General features: G+C 39.5%; 1 protein-coding gene across 8 annotated transcripts in view; it reads right to left on the reverse strand.

The window, feature by feature from the left end:
* The window catches only part of TTC23 (tetratricopeptide repeat domain 23), a 131,588-nt gene that overhangs the window by 80,680 nt on the left and 31,157 nt on the right, over positions 1-19,751 (reverse strand). For all 8 annotated transcript variants that reach the window (XR_001888158.1, XM_017886918.1, XM_017886915.1 and 5 more), the window contains 3 exons: positions 17,008-17,131; positions 14,194-14,344; positions 13,884-14,009 (listed from right to left, as the gene is read on the reverse strand). Coding sequence is in view for 7 of the 8 variants with exons in the window: in XM_017886918.1 (XP_017742407.1) it covers positions 13,884-14,009; positions 14,194-14,344; positions 17,008-17,131 (401 nt within the window). In the remaining variant the exon portion in view is untranslated. The remainder of the gene's footprint in view (positions 1-13,883; positions 14,010-14,193; positions 14,345-17,007; positions 17,132-19,751) is intronic.

The following is a 19,751-nucleotide window of genomic DNA, read 5'->3' on the forward strand; positions in this document are numbered from 1 at the left end:
TCGTGATCCGCCCGTCTCGGCCTCCCAAAGTGCTGGGATTACAGGCTTGAGCCACCGCGCCCGGCCCGTTATTGTTAATTATTATTATTTTGTAGCTATCATAAATGAGATTATTTTCTTGATTTTTTTTTCAGATTGTTAGCTGTTGGCATACAGAAATGCTATTGATTTTGTATGTTGATTTTGTATCCTGCAACTTTACTGAATTTGTTGATCAGTTCTCACAGCTTTTTGGTAGAATCTATAGGTTTTCCTGAATAAAAGATCATATCATCTACAAACAAGGATAATTTGAATTCTTCCTTTCTAATTTGAATGTCATTTATTTATTTTTTCTTGCCTAACTTCTTGGGCTACAGCTTTCTGTACTATGTTGAATAAAAATGGTAAAAGTGGGCATCCTTGTCTTGTCCCAGATCTTAGAGGAAAGGTTTTCAGTTTTTCGCTGTTCTGTATACTAGTTGTGGGTTTGTCATATATGGCTTTTATTGCATTGTGGTATGTTCCTTTAAGTAAGTTAAGTAAGTTCCTTTAAGTCCTTGTTTTTATCATGAAGGGATGTTGAATTGTATCAAATGCCTTTTCAGCATCTATTGAAATGATCATATGGTTTTTGCCTTTCATTTTGTTGATGTGAGGTATCATATTTATGGATTTGTGTATATTGAATCATCCTTGCATCCCTGGGATGAATTCCACTTGATCAACATGAATGATCCTTTTCATGTGTAGCTAAATTTGGTTTGAGGATTTTGCATCCATATTCATCAGAGATATTGGCCCATAGTTTTCTTTTTTGATGTGTCTTCGTCTGGTTTTGGTATTGAGATAGTGCTGCTCTCATAGAATGAGTTTGGCAGTACTGCTTCCTCCTCAATTTTCTGGAACGGTTTATGTAGGATTGATATTAGTTCTTCTTAAAATGTGTGGTAGAATTTAGCACTGAAACCATCAGATCTTGGGCTTTTCTTTGACGGAAGACATTCTATCATTGCTTCTATCCTGTTACTTATTGGTTTATTCAGGTTTCTGATTTCTTCATGGTTCAATTGTAACAGGTTTTATGTGCCTAGGAACTTATCCATTTATTTTAGGTTTTCCAGTTTATTACACATAGTTGCTCATAATAGTCTCTAATGATCCTTTAAATGTCTGCGGTAGCAGTTGTATTGTCTCCTTTTTTGTCTCTGATTTTATTTATTTGGATCTTCTCTCTGTTTTTCTTAGTCTGGTAAAGGTTTGTTGATTTCGTTTATCTTTTCAAAAAACAAACTTTTTGTTATATTCATCTTTTGAATTTTTTTAGTCTCAATTTTATTTATTTGTGCTTGGATTTTTATTATTATTTTTTATCTGAATTTGAGGTTTAGTTTGCTCTTGATCTTCCAGTTCCTTATGACACATTGTTAGGCTGTTTATTTGAAGGTTTTCCACTTTCTGGAGGTGTTTATTGTTATAAACTTCCCTCTTAGTACTGCTTTTACTGTATTATATATGCTTTGGTATGTTATGTTTCCATTTTCATTTGTTTCAGGAAAATTTTTAATTTCATTCTTAATTTCTTCATTGCCCCAATGGCTGTTTAGGAGTCCTAAATTAAAAAAAAAAAAAAAAAAAAAAAAAACTGATATGTTTGAGAGAAGACATATGGAAAAGTAACCCTGTGACTTTGAGTAGGGAAGGATTTCTAATATGTATACAAATAAGAACAGAAAACATAAGTAAAATTGATCATATTAAAAATAAAAACTCCTATGCGTCAAAAATCAAGGCAAACTACACATCTGAAGTACATACAACATATGTAAACAGCAAATAACTTGTTTCCGGAAATATGAAGACTATCTACCAATTTTTAGGAAAAATGCAAATAGCTCAATAGCAAATAAGCAAAACACGTGAATAGATAATTCACAGAACAAGAATTCCAAATGTCTAGCAAACATATAAAAAGATATTTAACTTCCCTATCAGAAAAATTCAATTAAAGAAACCATAAGGGCCAGGTGTGGTGTCTCACACCTGTAATCCCAGCACTCTGGGGAGGCTGAGGCAGGTGGATCACTTGAGGTCAGGAGTTCGAGACCAGCCTGGCTATGATGAAACCCCATCTCTACTAAAAATACAAAAATTAGCTGGCCTGGTGGCATGTGCCTGTAATCCCACATGAGGCATGAGTATTGCTTGAACCTGGGAGGTGGAGGATGCAGTGAGCTGAGATCATGCCACTGCACTCCAGCCTGGATGACAGAACGAGACTCCATCTCAAATTAAATAAATAAACAAACCATAAGATATAATTTTGCATCCATATAATTGAGAACTATAAGAAGCCTGAGGATGTTGAGTAACAATTTATACACCCTGCTGGTGGAAGCAAAAATTGTTAGAAAGCGTTTGGTAAACCCAGTAAAATTGAAGATGCAGATGCTTGTCAAGTAAACAATTCTACTCCTGGGAATATACCTCAGAGATAATCCTGCATATGTGCCCAAAGAGACTTATATAAGAATGATCATGAAAGTAGTGTTCATAGTAGTAAAAAATTGGAAACAATTCACATGTTTACCCTCATCAAAACAGACAATTAAATTAGGGGAAAGTCAGACAATTAAACACCATATGGAGGTCTAAAATGAAAAGACTAGAGCTGGATTATATCAGTTGGTAGAGATATAGCTCAAAAATACAGATGTAATGGGAAAAAAGGAAGTTACAGAAGGAAACATACATATAAAGTTTAAAAATATGAAAATTTTATACATATATACACACACACATATATATGCTATACATATACACAGTAAAGGTACAAAACCATTCAGAGGAATGAAAAACACCAAATTTCAGCATAATAATTGCCTATAATGTATGGGACTAAAATGGTATTGGGAAGAATGTATAACAAGCTTCCTTTGATCAGAAATACATTTTGTAAGCTTGGTAGTGTGTATACTATTCTTTACACTACAGAATTTATATAACAATATTACATATATAGGTGCCATGTGGTTTTTCTTTGGCTTCCCTACATTGAAAAAAATAATAAAAAAAAATCAGACTTGTGTAAGTTAAGAGCATCTCTTCAATCACAGAAATATAGGATTAGGAAGAGTGCCAAAGCAAACAAGCAATTTCCTTCCTTGTTAGGTAAGCAAAAAGTGTTCTAGGCACATAGTGTACCATAGGAGGAGCTGACAGGAGAAACATGTCTGCTGGAGAAGAGCAGGGAGCAAGCAAGGGAGCAGGACTTGGAACATATGAGCATTTGTCAGAGCCTTTATGCCCACTATTTTATTAAAAAGATGAATATAACATGCAATTGCACAAAGAATGAAGCACATCCTGCCCCTCACTGAAGGTTGCTGTTGCAGGCTATTTCATGGTCCTGGCACTAACATAGCCAGAAATGGAGGCTATCAAGCTAATGCAACCCACAATGAGCCTTCTGAGGCTCATTGTGAGTACATTATTCACATAAAAGAGAAGGCAAAATGGAAAATAAAATTACTGTAGTTTTGTAATATATTTAATAAAAAAGGAATTGAGAGTACTACATCAAGAAATAGCTAAATTATAGTCTTACATCCATCTACAACTTACTTAAAGCATCAGTTAATTTTGGGTAATCTTCTGTGTTTCCATTTTCTCATATGTAATGTTTGAGAGAGCAATATTTTCTCCTTTCCATTTCTATCTACCTGCCAGGGATGCTTTAAGGATTTATTATCTTGCGTACCCACAATGTACTTGGTAGCTTAAGAGATACACTAGACAGATGAAAAGATAGAAAATTTTAAATAATAGAATGTGGCAGTATGTTAATTTGGCAGGTGCACAACTTAAGCCATGGCATATTTTATTGAAAGAAAATATATACACACTAATTCTACAGAGCACAAGAGGAGACACTATCTCATTGCAGACAAGTTTCAGATCTCACAGGGATGGAGACTTGTTTTAACAAGCAATAAATGCAATTTCTGGTATTACTAAGGCAACAGAGTTTCCTTTTAAAAGGAATTGGCATATTTTATTGAAAGAAAATATATACACACTAATTCTACAGAGCACAAGAGGAGACACTATCTCATTGCAGACAAGTTTCAGATCTCACAGGGATGGAGACTTGTTTTAACAAGCAATAAATGCAATTTCTGGTATTACTAAGGCAACAGAGTTTCCTTTTAAAAGCTCTAGAATTTGGCAATGATACTGAGCACCAGTATAAAGGAAAGGCTTTATGGGAATATTGCTGATCAGAATCTCATGAGAAACCAATCCCAAAAGGTAACAAATGGGATTTTCCATAGCCAACATGAGAAAAGAGTTACATCTGGGCCTCTTTTTATCACCTGATATAATACAGGTAAAGGCTTTGCTCTGCTGAATGCATTGTGGGGTTTCCACTCTACATCAGTAAATGTAATCTGTGCCATGGTTAGGAACTTGGACACTAGCACTGAATAGGCAGGGCTCTGCTGGGCCACTTTCCAGCTTCATCACTTCCCACCTGTGTGACCCTGTAAGTGACCTCACTTCTCTCAGCCTTAGATGTTACATTTGAACGTGGGAATACTAACGGTATCCACTACATAGAGAGGACTAAGGATGAAAGGAGATGACATCTATAAAGCACTTAGCAAAAGTCTGACAGAGGTGGTCAATAATTGGTAGCTGGTGTGGTTTTTAAAAATATCATCATTATTTTATATTATATATAATATATATATATATATTATATATTTTTTTTTTTTTTTTTTTTTGAGATGGAGTCTCATTCTGTCGCCCAGGCTGGATTGCAGTGGCGTGATCTCGGCTCACTGCAACCTCTGCCTCCTGGGCTCACGCCATTCTCCTGCCTCAGCCTCCTGAGTAGCTGGGACTACAGGCGCCCGCCACCACGTCTGGCTAATTTTTTTGTATTTTCAGTAGAGACGGGGTTTCACCGTGTTAGCCACGATGGTCTCGATCTCCTGACCTCGTGATCTGCCCGCCTTGGCCTCCCAAAGTGCTGGGATTACAGGCGTAAGCCACCGCTCCCGGCCTATTATTATATTTTTGAGAAGGGGTCTCACTCTGTCACCCAGGTTGGAGTCCAGTGGCATGATCTTTGCTCACTGCAACCTCTGCCTCCTGGTCTCAGGCGGTCCTCCCGCCTCAGCCTCCAGAATAGCTGGGACTACAAGTACATGCCGCCATGCCTGGCTAATTTTTTGTATTAGTAATTTTGTATTAGTTGTATTAATTTGAGACAGAGTTTTGCCATGTTACCCAAGCTGTCTTGAACTCCTGGGCTCAAATGATCCGCCTGTCTTGGCCTCCCAAAATTCTTGGATTACAGGTGTAAGTCACTCTGCCCAGCCTATTATTTGATATATATTATTATATACTGTGTATTTAGAGATACATGATTATATATTTATGTTACATATTAATACTAATGACATATTATTTTAAAACATTATTATTTAAATCATTATTCTTATATGTTTAGGAAAATGTACATTATAAGGGTATAATATCAGAAAGGGAAAGACAGAAATGCAGTGCTCTAAAACATTAAAGCTTTAGGAGATTCAAGAAATAGAAAGCAGATAAAGTATATGAAAGTAACCTGTGCCATGTGGTTTTTCTTTGGCTTCCCTACATTGAAAAAAAATAAAAAAAATAAATCAGACTTGTGTAAGTTAAGAGCATCTCTTCAATCACAGAAATATAGGATTAGGAAGAGTGCCAGAGAAAACAAGCAATTTCCTTCCTTGTTAGGTAAGCAAAAAGTGTTCTAGGCACATAGTGTACCATAGGAGGAACTGACAGGAGAAACACGTCTGCAGGAGAAGAGCAGGGAGCAAGCAAGGGAGCAGGACTTTGAACATATGAGCATTTGTTAGAGCCTTTATGCCCAAAAGACAGAAGCAGAGAAAATGCAACTCAGACATCAAGGAACCTCAGGTGATGGTAACAACTAAAAAAAATTTTTTTTAAACACTGAGTCCAGAAAGCAAAAGTTAGATGTTGAAATTTCTGACTGGACCAATTTGGGGATGACTATGGGATCTAAAAGCAAAAGTTATTACTGAAGTATCAAAAATTCCACTGGGAAGCATTTCTGGAGCAGCTTATGGAACTAAGTAGAACCCCATCATCTTAACAAGGTGATGGCAGGTAGATACGTACTCTGCTCCCCTTGCCACATCACTTCTCCATTATCTTCTCCTCCTTCCTAGGAAGTACGAGTTAAGGGAGAAACCTTCCCCATCCCCATTCCCTTTGGAAAACTTGTGTTAGAATCACTTTTCAAATCTCATGACTTCAATGAATCAAGAGAGAGCAAGACAAAGAAACAAAATCAAGCTTAAGGAAATAAGCATATACAGGTTGGGTGCAGCGGCTCATGCCTGTAATCCCAGCACTTTGGGAGGCCGAAGCAGGTGGATCACTTGAGGTCAGGAGTTTGAGACCAGCCTGGTCAACATGGTGAAACCCTGTCTCTACTAAAAATACAAAAATTACCTGGGCGTGGTGGCACACATCTATAATCCCAGCCTATAATCCCAAGCTGAGGCAGGAGAATCGCTTGAACCTGGGAGGTGGAGGTTGCAGTGAGCCAAGATCATGCCACTGCACTCCAGCCTGGGTGATAGAGACTGTCTCAAAAAAAAAAGAAGTAAAGTATGTACTTACCTGATTTTAGCTTAGATGATTCAGGAGAGGAAAGAAAACAAAATGTAGCCTTCCCAGGGTATAGGGAAAAAATGCAGAAAAAAATTGCACACCAAGGGCAATCTTGAAGTACAAAACCTTGATATGTGATATAAGTACTAGATTTAAAATCACCTCTGAGATGAAACAGCAGAAAGGAAAATGTTCAATTAGATCGTAATGATAATTATAGTTGCCCTTTTCTTGCTTTCTTGTTTGTTTCTGAGGGTCTCCCATGCATCTAGGTGCTTTAAAGTAAAATCTTTTTAATTGTCACAGCAACCCCTGGAGGTCTTATTATTCCCACTTCAACAGGAGAGGAGAGTGAGGCTCCTGGGAAGCACGAGATCTGCCCAAGTTCTACAGCTGGGAAGTTTGAGCGAACACTGATTTGAACCCAGGGCTTCTGACTCCAAATACTACATTTTTTTTTTTTTTTTTAAATAGAGATGGGGTCTCACTATGTTGACCAGGCTGGTCTCAAACTCCTGGCCTCAAGCGATCCTCCCATCTCAGCCTCCCAGTGTTGGGATACCAGGCCCAAAGCCTACATTGTTAATGACACCATGGCACACTGCTTAGAAATACCTGGGAGGTGTCTTGTTGATGGTCTGAGGAAATAAAAGTGTTTACTCATTCCTGAGTTAGTTCAGCACAGTCATGCCAGGCAAAGTATTCGCTGGACAAGCTGTGGGAGACTTCAAGGATGTGTCAAGCAGTCAGAGAGAGCTGGGGGAAAATCACATATTCTGGAGCAATAGTCTCAACAGATCATCATCATCATGGTGCACAGAAAGATAATTTAAAGAGGGCTGTGTGTGTGTGTGTGTCTGTGCATGCATGTGCAACGGCGTATGCCTGTATATACAAAGTCAACTATTTCTCTCTGGGCTTCTATCAGTAACCAGGATAGAAAATAATTCTCGACACTGGGGATAAATTTGCCCATTTTTGCAAGTGACTTTCTTTACCAGATTTAAAGACATATAACTGTGCACACAGGAATACGTGATTTGGATTCACTCTCCAAAGTTAAACCATTAATATATGAAGTAGCATTGGAATAGAGGAGAGGAAGAAGGGGAGAAGTTTCAGGCCATAGTCAGGGATGGGAGGCATGGAGCGTGACTCACCCTGCAGCACAGCACTTATCTGTCAGCCCAAGGAGAAAGGCACTGGGCTGTTTCGACGGGCACCATAAAAGGACAGGCAGGAGGAGGAAGAGGATACACTAAAAGATATCCTTTTAAGAGGAACATAGGACTGAGTGCAGTGGCCCATGCCTGTACTTCTAACACTTTGGGAGGCCGAGACAGGAGGATCGCTTGAGCCCAGCCTGGGCAATATAGTAGTGAGACCCTGTCTCTACAAAAAAATAAAATTAGCTGGGTGCAGTGGCACATGCCTGTAGTCCCAGCTCCTCAAGAGGCTGAGAGGGGAGGATTGCTTGAGACCAGGAGGTCAAGGCTGCTGTGAGCCGTCACTGTGAAACTGCACTCCAGCCAGAGCAACAGAGTTAAGACCCTATCTCCAAAAAAAAAAAAAAAAAAAAAAAAAGAGGGACATAAATCCTATGAGTGCTGCCTGTGAAATTATCTTGGCCTCACTTCCAAGACCTGGCAAAAGAAAAGGCCCTCGTGGTTCAAGTGTAACTACAGAAGTGCATAGACCCAAAACACCATGTTAATTTCTAAAACAGATCAATTTGGACAAAATACATTTCAATAAGGAAACAAAGCAAAGTAATTGAATGAAAATTATACACTTTAAACATGCACATTCTGGTGATTATATCAGGGTGAAGAATTAGGACGAAAAGAAGTAGCAAAGTTTGAAACAACTTGGCTAAATACAAAAGTAACTTTGTAGAACAGTCTGAAAGATTAACTTAAATTCTTGTTGGCTATTCAGCCCAGATGTGTACAGAGCCCGCCATCTGCTGGCAAGGCTTGGTACTGCTAATTTGGAAAGCACTCAGAGGAGGTGCCAGAGGATCATTTACTCTTTTTCATAGCAATACTGCTCAATATTAAATACTGATATATTAGTCAGGTCTCAACAAATGCAAAAAATATTATATTTTGGATCTCTGAATTGTGTATTTCTTATCTTATAAGACAGAATACCTAACTTTTGGCAAGAAGGGATTCTGGACTGGTAAAGCCCTCCCAGTCACTAACGACCTTCTTCCTCCTCCAGTTATATAAATGGAATTGTACAGTATGATTCTTTTGCATCTGGCTTCTTTCACTAAACATTGTTTGTGAGAGCCATTCAAGCTGTTAAGCTTAGGAGTAGTTTTAATCATTTTATTTATATTAACAGATCACATTTTTTCTGTTTTACTTTTGGTGAACATTTAGGCTGTTTCCAACTCTTGGCTATTACAAATAATGTAGCTTTGAACATTCTCGGCTATGTCTTTTGGTGAAAACATGCATGCATTTCTGTTGGGCATATAATTTAGTAGTGATACTACTGGATCAAAGGGTATGCAAATGTTCAAATTTAGGAGACAATGCCAAATAGTTTTCTAAAGTAGTTACACCAAATGTATTTGAAACAATGGTATATGAGAGAGCATATCAGAGAACCACATCCTTCCAAATATTTGGTATTATTAGTCTTACAATTTTTTTTAGCCAATCTAGTGGGAATGTAATAGTATCTTATGATTTTATTTATGTATTTATTTAAAGAGACAGAGTCTTGCTTTGTCATCCAGGCTGGAGTGCAGTGGTGTTGCAGAGCTCACTGCAAACTCAAATTCCTGAGCTCAAGAGATCCTCCCACCTCAGTCTCCTGAGTAGCTAGGACTATAGGTGAGCACCACCATACTTGGATAATTTAAAAACTATTTTTGTAGAGATGGGGGTCTCCCCATCTTGCCCAGGCTGGTCTTGAGTTCCAGGGCTCAAGCTATCCTTCTGCTTCAGCCTCTCAAAGGGCTGGGATTACAGGTATGAGCCACCACACCCTGCCATATCTTATGATTCTAGTTTTCATTTTCTGATGACTGATGAGGTGGAACACCTTTTGATAGGTTTATTTACTATGTGGGTGTTCTTTTTTTGGGAAAAGTTTCCTGCCCATCTTTCTCTTTCTTTATTTCTTTTTTTTTTTTGTTTTGAGATGGAGTTTTGCTCTTGTTGCCCAGGTTGGAGTGCAATGGCATGATCTTGGCTCACCACAACCTCCGCCTCCCGGGTTCAAGCAATTCTTCTGCCTCAGCCTCCCAAGTAGCTGGGATTACAGGCACCCGCCACCACACCCAGCTAATTTTTGTATTTTTAGTAGAGACAAGGTCTCGCCATGTTGGCGAGACCTTGAACTCCTGACCTCAGGTGATCCACCCGCCTTGGCCTCCCAAAGTGCTGGGATTACAGGCATGAGCCACTGCACCTGGCCTCCTGCCCATCTTTCTATCCAGTTATGTGTGTTTGTTTAACTGATATATAAGGGTTCTTTATAGATTTCAAATACAAGCCCTTTGTCAGTTATATGTATTACACATATTGTCTGCAGTATAAGATACATGGTGATTTATATACAGGACAACACAGAACCAAGCAGAGAGGATAAAGAGTGCTGGCATGCTCAAAGGTCCTTGCATTGTTCAGGAAGTGGTTAAATGATTAATTTACAATTAGATTCTAATAAATCAGGGATATAAATGACAAACTCCATAGTAACTACTAGAATAAAAAGAAAATAACAAGGCCAGGCATGGTGGCTCATACCTGTAATCCCAGCATTTTGGGAGGCCAAGGTGGGTGGACTGCTTGAACACAGGAGTTCAAGACCAGACTGGGCAACATAGCGAAATCTCATCTCTACAAAAAATACAAAAAGTTAGCTGGGTGTGGTGGCACACACCTGGAGTCCAAGCTACTCAGGAGGCTGAGATAAGAGGATTGCTTGAGCCCAGGGAGGTTGAAGCTGCTGTAAGCCATGAACCCATCACTGGACTCTAGTCTGAGCAACAGAGTGAGACCCTGTATACAACAAAGAAAAGAAGTAGAAAGAAAAGAAAAAACAAGAGAAAAGAATGTATAAGCTGCAAATTAATGGGTATAAAATGGAATGACAGAAATATTTAATTAATCTAAAAGAAAGCAAGTAAGGAAAAAGAAAAGGACATAAAATTGGTGGGAGAAAAGGAAATTTAAACACAAATAAATATTTTTTAAAAGGTATTGTAGGAAAATATATACCAAAAGAGAGCTAGGATATAATATCAGACAGAATAGATGTAGGGGACAAAAAAGGACAAGGTCAACTAACCAATAAAGTGATAGGTTAAGAAGATATGAGGCTGTTAAACTCTCCTCCTCTCACTCCACCAAAATAGCTTCAGGATATATATAGCAATGCAATACAATTAAAAATCAGTAATATCAAGATATCTTGAAAACTCTCATAACTACAAACCAAAATGCACATCATTTGAATAATCCTTGGACTAAAGAATAATTTATAAATGGAGTTATGAAATACTAAGAAGTTATGACAGTGCTAACACTTCATGATAAAATATACGGAGTAGAGTTAAAGTAGGTCTTGGAAGGAAATTTTAGATAATTTTTTTTTTTTTCTGAGGCGGAGTCTCGCTCCATCGCCCAGGCTGGAGTGCAGTGGCGCGATCTTGGCTCATTGCAACCTCCGCCTCCTGGGTTCACGCCATTCTCCTGCCTCAGCCTCCCGATCAGCTGGGACTACAGGCGCCCGCCACCATGCCCAGCTAATTTTTTGTATTTTTTAGTAGAGACGGGGTTTCACTGCATTAGCCAGGATGGTCTCGATCTCCTGACCTCGTGATCCGCCCACCTCGGCCTCCCAGAGTGCTGGGATTACAGGTGTGAGCCACCGCGCCCGGCCTAGAGAATATTTTTGATATTTAGCTGGAAAAGACTTTCTAACCAGACTCCCAAAGCATAAATCATAAGGTGAAATGAATGGATTTGAGTGAAGCAAAATTAATAATTTCTAAGCCATGAATAATACCATAGACAAAATTAATAAGTGGGCAATAGATATAAGAAAATATTTATATCATTAATATTTATAATATACAAGAAAACCCTGATTATCAATAGGAAAGGTACAGGAAACTCTAAAATAAAAATGAGAAGGAATAGTAACAGGCTACTCATAGAAGGAGAATCCCAAGTGGCTAAGATGTATATGAAAAGTATTCAAACTCACTAATAGGAGAAATGTAAATAGAACTTAAATAATTAGATAGCACGTTATATGCACCAGGTTGGCAAAGATCAACAATGTCAAATATTGCCAGGGGTGTGCTAGGAACCCACCCGCTCTGCAAGTGGGAATGCAAATGCAGATGGGTGTCGTGGTTGGCTGGTGCTTGGTGCACTTAAAGTTTGTTTGTACTCAGTACCACCCCTGGGATATAAACCTCAGAAAAGCAATACCACCCCTGGGATATAAACCTCAGAAAAAGTGTTGCTTAGCCACATAAGTGAAGCTGTGTAAGGATGGTCATGGCAGCACTGCTGTGGCAGCAGAGAGCTGGGGACAAGCTGAATGTCTATTGTTAGGAGGATGGACAAACAAAATGCAACAAATGCGTTTTATGGAGAATTACATAGGAACCAGAAGCAATGAACTAAAATCCAGGCAACAACCAAAACGTGTTGAGTGGAAAACAGTAACAAGCAGAATGACACATATGCTACAAATTTATAGGAATTTTCTTTTTTTCTTTTCTTTCTTTCTTTTTTTTTTGTTTGAGACAGAGTCTTACTCTGTCGTCCAGGCTGGAGTGCAGTGGTGCGGTCTCAGCTCATTGCAGCCTCTGCCTCCCGGGTTCAAGCAATTTCTCCTGTCTCAGCCTCCTGAGTAGCTGGGATTACAGGCATGCGCCACCATGCTCGGCTAATTTTTGTATTTTTAAGTAGAGATGGGGTTTCACCATGTTGGCAAGGCTGGTCTTGAACTCCTGACCTTGTGATCCATCTGCCTTAGCCTCCCAAAGTGCTGGGGTTACAGGTGTGAGCCACTGTGCCCAGCCAAATTTATACCAATTTTAAACACATAAATATGTAAAACAATACTATTTGTTACTCAGAGATACATACTCAAAAACATAAGCCATCATTAAAGTATTTATCTATGATGTGTGTATAGGAGAATGAGAGAAAAAATCAGAAATGAAGGGAAAAAATAAATTTAAAAATCCATACCAGAGAATTTGCACAGATGAATGAGCTCTGCACTTGCAGTTCAAAAACCACCCAAGAAAACAAAAGAACAAGGGGAATTGTGATTACAAAAGAAATATCTTTAACTGCATGAGTCAAAGTTGGTTCTTCCCACTTTCCATTCACGTGGAAGCATTAGGTGTGTTCTCCTGGGGCCCCTTCCTAGCAATTTTCTTAAAATGATTCCATGGGTTCTCTGAGTTGTCTTGGGACTCAACCTACACATACAATCTAGTTAGGAAGGTAAACTGAATTCTTCCAGCTTTGGCTGAGGGAAGCCATGTAAGTCAACTGGGATTCTCTGCCTCTTCCAACACAGACCTTTCTCCATCTTTTCCTCTGCACAAGTCCATCTTTCCAAAGAGTGTGGGCAAACTCCGTCACCTCAATACTCTGAGGAATTGGCTTAGGTTGCCCTTTGGAGAGAGATAAAAGTACTAACTACACAGAACCTTCTCTTCATATCTCTTCCAGCTGAGTTTACTTGATGAGTATGGAGTAAGGTGAGGAACAAAGAACAATCCTTTCATTATCATGGATTCAGATATGTTTAAGATCTTTCTCCTTTCAGGTTTTCATCATAAAATCAACCTGTTGAAGCATTTTAGACCAGAGCAGGGCAGGGAAAAAAGGAACGGAGGGAGGAAGAGAAGGGTGTAAGGGCTGGGGGTGAGGAGGGAGAGCAGGTAAAAAGAAAGTCAAGAGAATAATGATCAGAACTCTGGGACCCAGGGTGGATATGAGGGCACTCCATAGAGAGTGAAAAGTGTCACTGATGGATGCCTTGGTTAGGGCTGCTCTGACATGACTGTGCTCTTCTTTTACTTTTATGCAGTGGCCTCCGGAGAAGCCATAGCCGCAGCCTCATGGAGATGCTCCTCCTACCTGAGACAGATTCTACTGGCAAAGAGCCTCCAGCCATCATGTAAGCAAAATCCTAAACTTGAAACTTACTGTGCAAATGATAATCTGATCCGTGCTTCAATTTCTATCCATTCTTCCTTTATAATCCTTCCACACTGTAGCAGCTCCTTTGAAAGTCTCTCTGCTTTTGTCAAATTCTCTGAAGCTTCCTTAAATCTAAATTGTGTTCAGGAAACTTTCCACTTGGTTCTAGATTCTACACCCCATGTCCTGAACTTCCTTGGTTCCCATACTTCCAATCACACTTCCTAAGTCATCCATCAGCATCAGCTTTTTACTTGGCATATAAGTATTACATGAATAGTATTTCTATTTGTAAAAGTTAGAGGCAAAAGGATACTTTTGAAGGGAGAGTAAAGCTCTGCCCATGGTATGGAAAAGCTCAATGGAAAACTTGAAAACATCTGTATTCTCGTTATAGGGAGGCACAATGGAGTTGGCGAGGATTTGTTTGGCTTTTTCTGCATGTTGTTTCGCTTGCAGCGACAGTCCTGTGGACAAAGAAAAAGAGGTCTCACTTTCTCTTTCATCTCAACTGGAGAGGAATACAGTTCTCTACGGTCTGGGAATCTAACAAGGTCTCCTTCACATATTGTCAAATGGCACATGGAGATGTATCTGGACAGCATGAAACACTGTCGTGACTGTAACAACCAAAGAAGTGTTTTATACCAAGTACTCAAGATAAATTTTCCCCCAAATGGCCTTTTTGGAAATACACAGAATGAGCTGGAATTGAACAACTTTGAAACCTCACCAATATCAGAAGTAAAATATGTTACATATAGTTTTAAGAAACAAATTGAATACAAGAACTATAGCATTCTGGGCAGGAAATAAAATATTCATGAATTTTAATCCTGGCTGTGTAACTGCAATCGTAATGAAATACTAAAAATTCTGAATCTTCAGCTCACCCACCTATAATCATAATGTCAGAGAGTTATTTTTTAACATAATACATATCTGATATCTACAAAAACTTACAAACACAATTCCAGTGAGGTAACAGATTAATATGTGACAATTTCGTATTCCTAATTGGTAAGAGACTAATATGAAACAAAATGGAGTAAAAAAAAAAAATTACTACTAAGAACAAATTCCTCAGTGTGTTCCAGTGTTCCTCCATGGGCTTGTTAATCTGTGGGAAGGGAGGACTGAAGCCAGCAAGGCTTCAGGGCTTTGCACTTCCCTGTATTCCTATACTCCTCCCTTACACTGACACCCACTTCCACTCACATACACACAGCCCCCGTCTTATGTTCTTAGTTACACAAAATTGTATCTCATATCTCTAAAAAAACCTGTCAAAATATGAAGTTAATTCTGTTCCTATGTCTATAAAATAGGAAGAATGTATTTTCTAATGGAGAAAGTCAAGGGTATGCTTTTCATGTGGGAATTCTTACACAATATTATCTTATTACATATTTTTAAAAAGCACAGACATGTATTAGTGCCACCTGTGCTTGTGATGTTACACAAAGCATGGTGGACTATATTTTCAACTGTGTCAAGTCCCTGAAGGAACCTGAACTCAATTTACTGGAAGCAGCATAGGGTGAAGTTCAAGAACATTGGCTCTGAAGTCAGACTGCCCAGAATGGATCCCCTGCTCTACCACTTATTATAAAATGCTGGCCTCAGCTTTCTCAGCTGTAAACAGGGATATTAAAAATACCCACCTCTGAGGACTGTGGTGAGGACTGAACAAGGTTATGCATGGAAAGTAACATGATGCCTGGCACCAAACGAGACTTTAATAAATGGTAGATACTACTTTCACTTCAAATTGAGAAGGACTATCACCCAGAGAGGCAGCAGGCTGTATAAGAAAAGCATCATCTGAAACCCCAGATGGCAGGACAAACTGGCATTGAAATCCTAGGTCTGAGTCTCAGATCAGCTACTTATTAACAGTGTGGTATGGGGTAAGCTGTTCTAACTCAGACTCATTGTTTTCCCTGAATCTACAAAATGGGGTGGGAGGGCAGTTTAAACTAGATAATCTCCAAAGTCCCTAAGAGCCTTTGATCTAATTTAAGGTAGGACAAGTCTATAATCAGATTTGGCCAAATTGATTGGGTGGCAATAATGAATATGCTTGGTATAGAATATGCTTGGCATTTGGTGTTTTCCACTTCTATTGTTTTCTTTATTCACTGGGCCAACCCTGGAAAGTTAGCATCACCATCACCATCATTATCACTTTTCAGCTGAAGAAGCTGAGCAGAGAGATGCTCTTGTCCATCTTGTCTTAGGCTGCAGAGTCAGTAAGTAGAAGCCATTAACACATCCTGGGTGTCTATTGTTTTTGTCTTCCCTGCACCCAGTCTCCCGTTTCCCTTTTGGGATGCCTGGCTCCTGCACATCCAATCCATGTGATTTGGCGAAGGCCTGCTTCTCCTTCAGGATCCAATGAAGCCAAAAGGAAGGTTTAGCCAATCAGACTACTCCTTGCCTTTGGTATACAACCCAAGTTGTTTCAATTAGAACCCTTCCCATATTCTGGGATTTTGGTAGAGGGACATTATTTTACTCCTGGGAATACTTACAAGGGAAGCTTAAAGTTGCAGGCAGTCTTGCTGCCACTATGTGGGCAAAGCCTGGCTAAGAATGGAGCAAATACCAAGAAAAACAGAGCCAAGCAGTGGGAGAGAGACAAACTGAATCCTGGTCACATTGTTTTAACACTGGGTATGGCTAAATCTAAAGCAAGTTTTTCCCTTGAATTTTTCAGTTGTATGAGCCAAAAACTTTTGTTTATGCCAATTTGGGTTAGTCTTTTTAAATTTTTTGGTTATTTACAGTCAAGAGATTCTCCAATAAAAGTGTGAATGAATCCCATTCTGGGCCCCTATTCCATACCTTGGGTTTTTTCCTACAAAGTCTTCTTGGTAGATTAATTTTCTCCTAAGAACCTTACTTTTGAAATCATAAAAAAAAAAAGTTACAATACTTTTTCCTTTTTTCCTCTTTGAATGTTTACATGTTATATACTTTATCAACTCTTTCTAAAAGCAAATGGCTTTTTGGTATTTAGAAAGGAGAATATTAAAAAACCCGATCCTTTGAATTAAGTATGAATCAAATTTGGGGGAGAACAGCAGAAATCAACCAACTGATCACCCTTGGTCTAAGGCGAGCTTACCTTTCAGCTGGAGATAGCCTTGAGCCAGATTAACATGTGCCTCTGCTAGTTTCCAATGTGAGTCTCCATAGCAAATTCTTGTCAGTGCTACGCAACGCACAAGCTCGTGGACGGCCTGTTTGTACTGTTAGGAAGAGAAAACAGGCTTACCAGTTATACAACTTAAAACTTAAGAGTCACAAAACACAAAATCAATGTGCTTTTATATCCCTTTGATAAATACTGAATGACTACTATGTGCAAAACATTGTTCGAAACACTTGAGATGTATCAGAGAAAAAAACAGACAAAGATCTATTTGGGGTGGTAGAGTGTACAGCTGGTAAGATGAAATAGACAATAAACATAAGAAGTACAATTTATAGCATATTTAAAGGTGAAAAAAAGAAATAGAATTTAAAAAATAGAAAAAGTAGAGCAGACATCTAGTCATTCTCTAGGTTTCCCAGCTATCCACCAATGAACAGCTACTCCATATGCAGGCACAACAGGGGCAAATGGTAGTGTTTGCAAACACTATACTTTGTGTGTGTGTGTGTGTGTGTGAGAGAGAGAGAGAGAGAGAGAGAGAGAAAGAGAGGGAGAGAGAGAGAGACAGGGTCTCACTCTGTCACCCAGGCTGGAGTACAGTGGCACAATCTTGGCTCACTGTAGCCTCAACCTCCAGGGTGGGCTCGAGCAACCCTCCCACCTCAGCCTCCTGAGCAGCTGGGACCACAGGTGTGCACCACCACACCTGGCTAATTTTTTGTATTTTTGGTAGAGATAGGGTTTTGCCATGTTGTCCAGGCTGTCAAATACTATACTTTAGCTCTCAATTCAAAACTCTCCTTAGCCGTCTATACTAGCATAGCAAATGAGATCAGTAGGACTTACAGACTTGATTAAAGCAGCGAGAAGCACATTTTCATTCAGGGCTAGGACAAAAAGAACAGAAAACTAGATTCCCAGCTCCAGGTGATCTCAGAGCAGCCATATCCTCAAAGCAAAGCTGGTAGTTTTAAAACACAGTTCCAGGCTGGGAGCGGTGGCTCAAACCTGTAATCCCAGCACTTTGGGAGGCTGAGGTGGGTGGATCACGAGGTCAAGAGATAGAGATCATCCTGGCTAACATGGTGAAACCCTGTATTTTTAGTCTATACTAAAAATACAACAAATTAGCCAGGCGTGGTGGCAGGCGTCTGTTGTCCCAGCTACTTGGGAGGCTGAGGCAGAATAGTGTGAACCTGGGAGGCGGAGCTTGCAGTGAGCTGAGATCGCGCCACTGCACTCCAGCCTGTGCAACACAGTGAGACTCCATCTCAAAACAAACAAACAAAAAAGCAAAAACCCTCAGCTTCAAAATTCTTTGATACTCCTTCCATCCAGAGATGGGGGTCTATGTCCCATTCCCTGTGAATCTGGGCTTTATGACTGTTTGGCCAATAGAACCTGGAGGAAATGATGCAGGACCAATTTTCAGACCACAGTCTAAAGGAACTGGTGGCTTCGCTTTCTGTCTCTTCTTGGGTACTCACTCACACTTGAAACCTGTTATGGGCTGAACTGTGTCCCCTCCCCAACCTCCCTGAATTTATATATTTAAGTCCCAACCCCCAGCACCTTATAATTTAACTGTTTTTGGAGATGAGGTCTTTAAAGAGGTGATTTAAGTTCAAAGGAGGTGTTAGGGTGGACCCTAATCCAATACAGCTGATATCCTCATATATGAAGAGGAAAAGACACCAGGGATGGGCATGCTCATGGAGAAATGACCATGTGAGAACACAGCAAGAGGGCATTCGTCTACAAACTAAGGGGAGAGGCTTTAGAATGAAATCAAGCCCTGCTCACACCTTGATCTTGGACTTCCAGCCTCCAGAACTGTGAGGAAATAAAATCTCTTCTTTAAGCCACAGCATGTGTGGAATTGTATTATGTCAGTACCACAAACTACTACAGAACCCAACCACAGTGCTGTGAGGAAGCCAACATGGCCCCATGGAGAGAAGACCCACATAGAAAGGCACTGATAGTTTGAGTGAACCATTTTGGCACCAGATTCTCCAGACCTTTCAAGACCAGCTGATGCTGTGTGAAACAAAGCTGAGCAAACCCCACTGAGCTCTGCAAAAACTGCAAGCTCATGAAAAAAATGAATCGCTGTTTTTGTTTTAAGACATTAAGTTGTTGGGGTTTAGCAGCAGATAGTCAGAACAGCAAGAGAGATGGCTGAAGAAAGCAAGCTGAAGGGGTCAAAGCAGAGGAAGAAAGGTAAGAACAAGGACGGAGTTGTGGAGAAGACCCAGGATGTCCCTAGGATGCACCCCCATCAATGTCAAAGCTCAAAGGACTTGCATTTCCACACAATTCCTACATGCATTGGAAATACCTTCACCCTAAAACAACATTTTGTTGACAAAATACACAGCCAGACAGTTGGCCAAAGGAGAGTCACTTTTGTGACCTAGCAGGAGGAAGCTAAGGAATACATGCTCACCATAAAGTGCTGAAAGAAGGTGGACCGTGGCATTTTTTTTCTATAGTAACATGTTTCTTACTACAAAATAATGTATGCTCATTGTCAAAATACAGACGAGCAAAAGATAAAACTAAAACTCACCTGTAAGTTTACCCTCTAGAGATATCCAGGTAGCTAAATATCCCTTTATTCTTTATTTTATGAATCTATCTTTATATATTTTTTCTTTTCTTTTTTCTTTCTTTCTTTTTTTTTTTTTTGAGACGGAGTCTCGTTCTGTCAC

Source organism: Rhinopithecus bieti, unplaced genomic scaffold (genome assembly GCF_001698545.2).
Source record: "Rhinopithecus bieti isolate Rb0 unplaced genomic scaffold, ASM169854v2 scaffold_15821, whole genome shotgun sequence".
Lineage (NCBI taxonomy): Eukaryota > Metazoa > Chordata > Mammalia > Primates > Cercopithecidae > Rhinopithecus > Rhinopithecus bieti.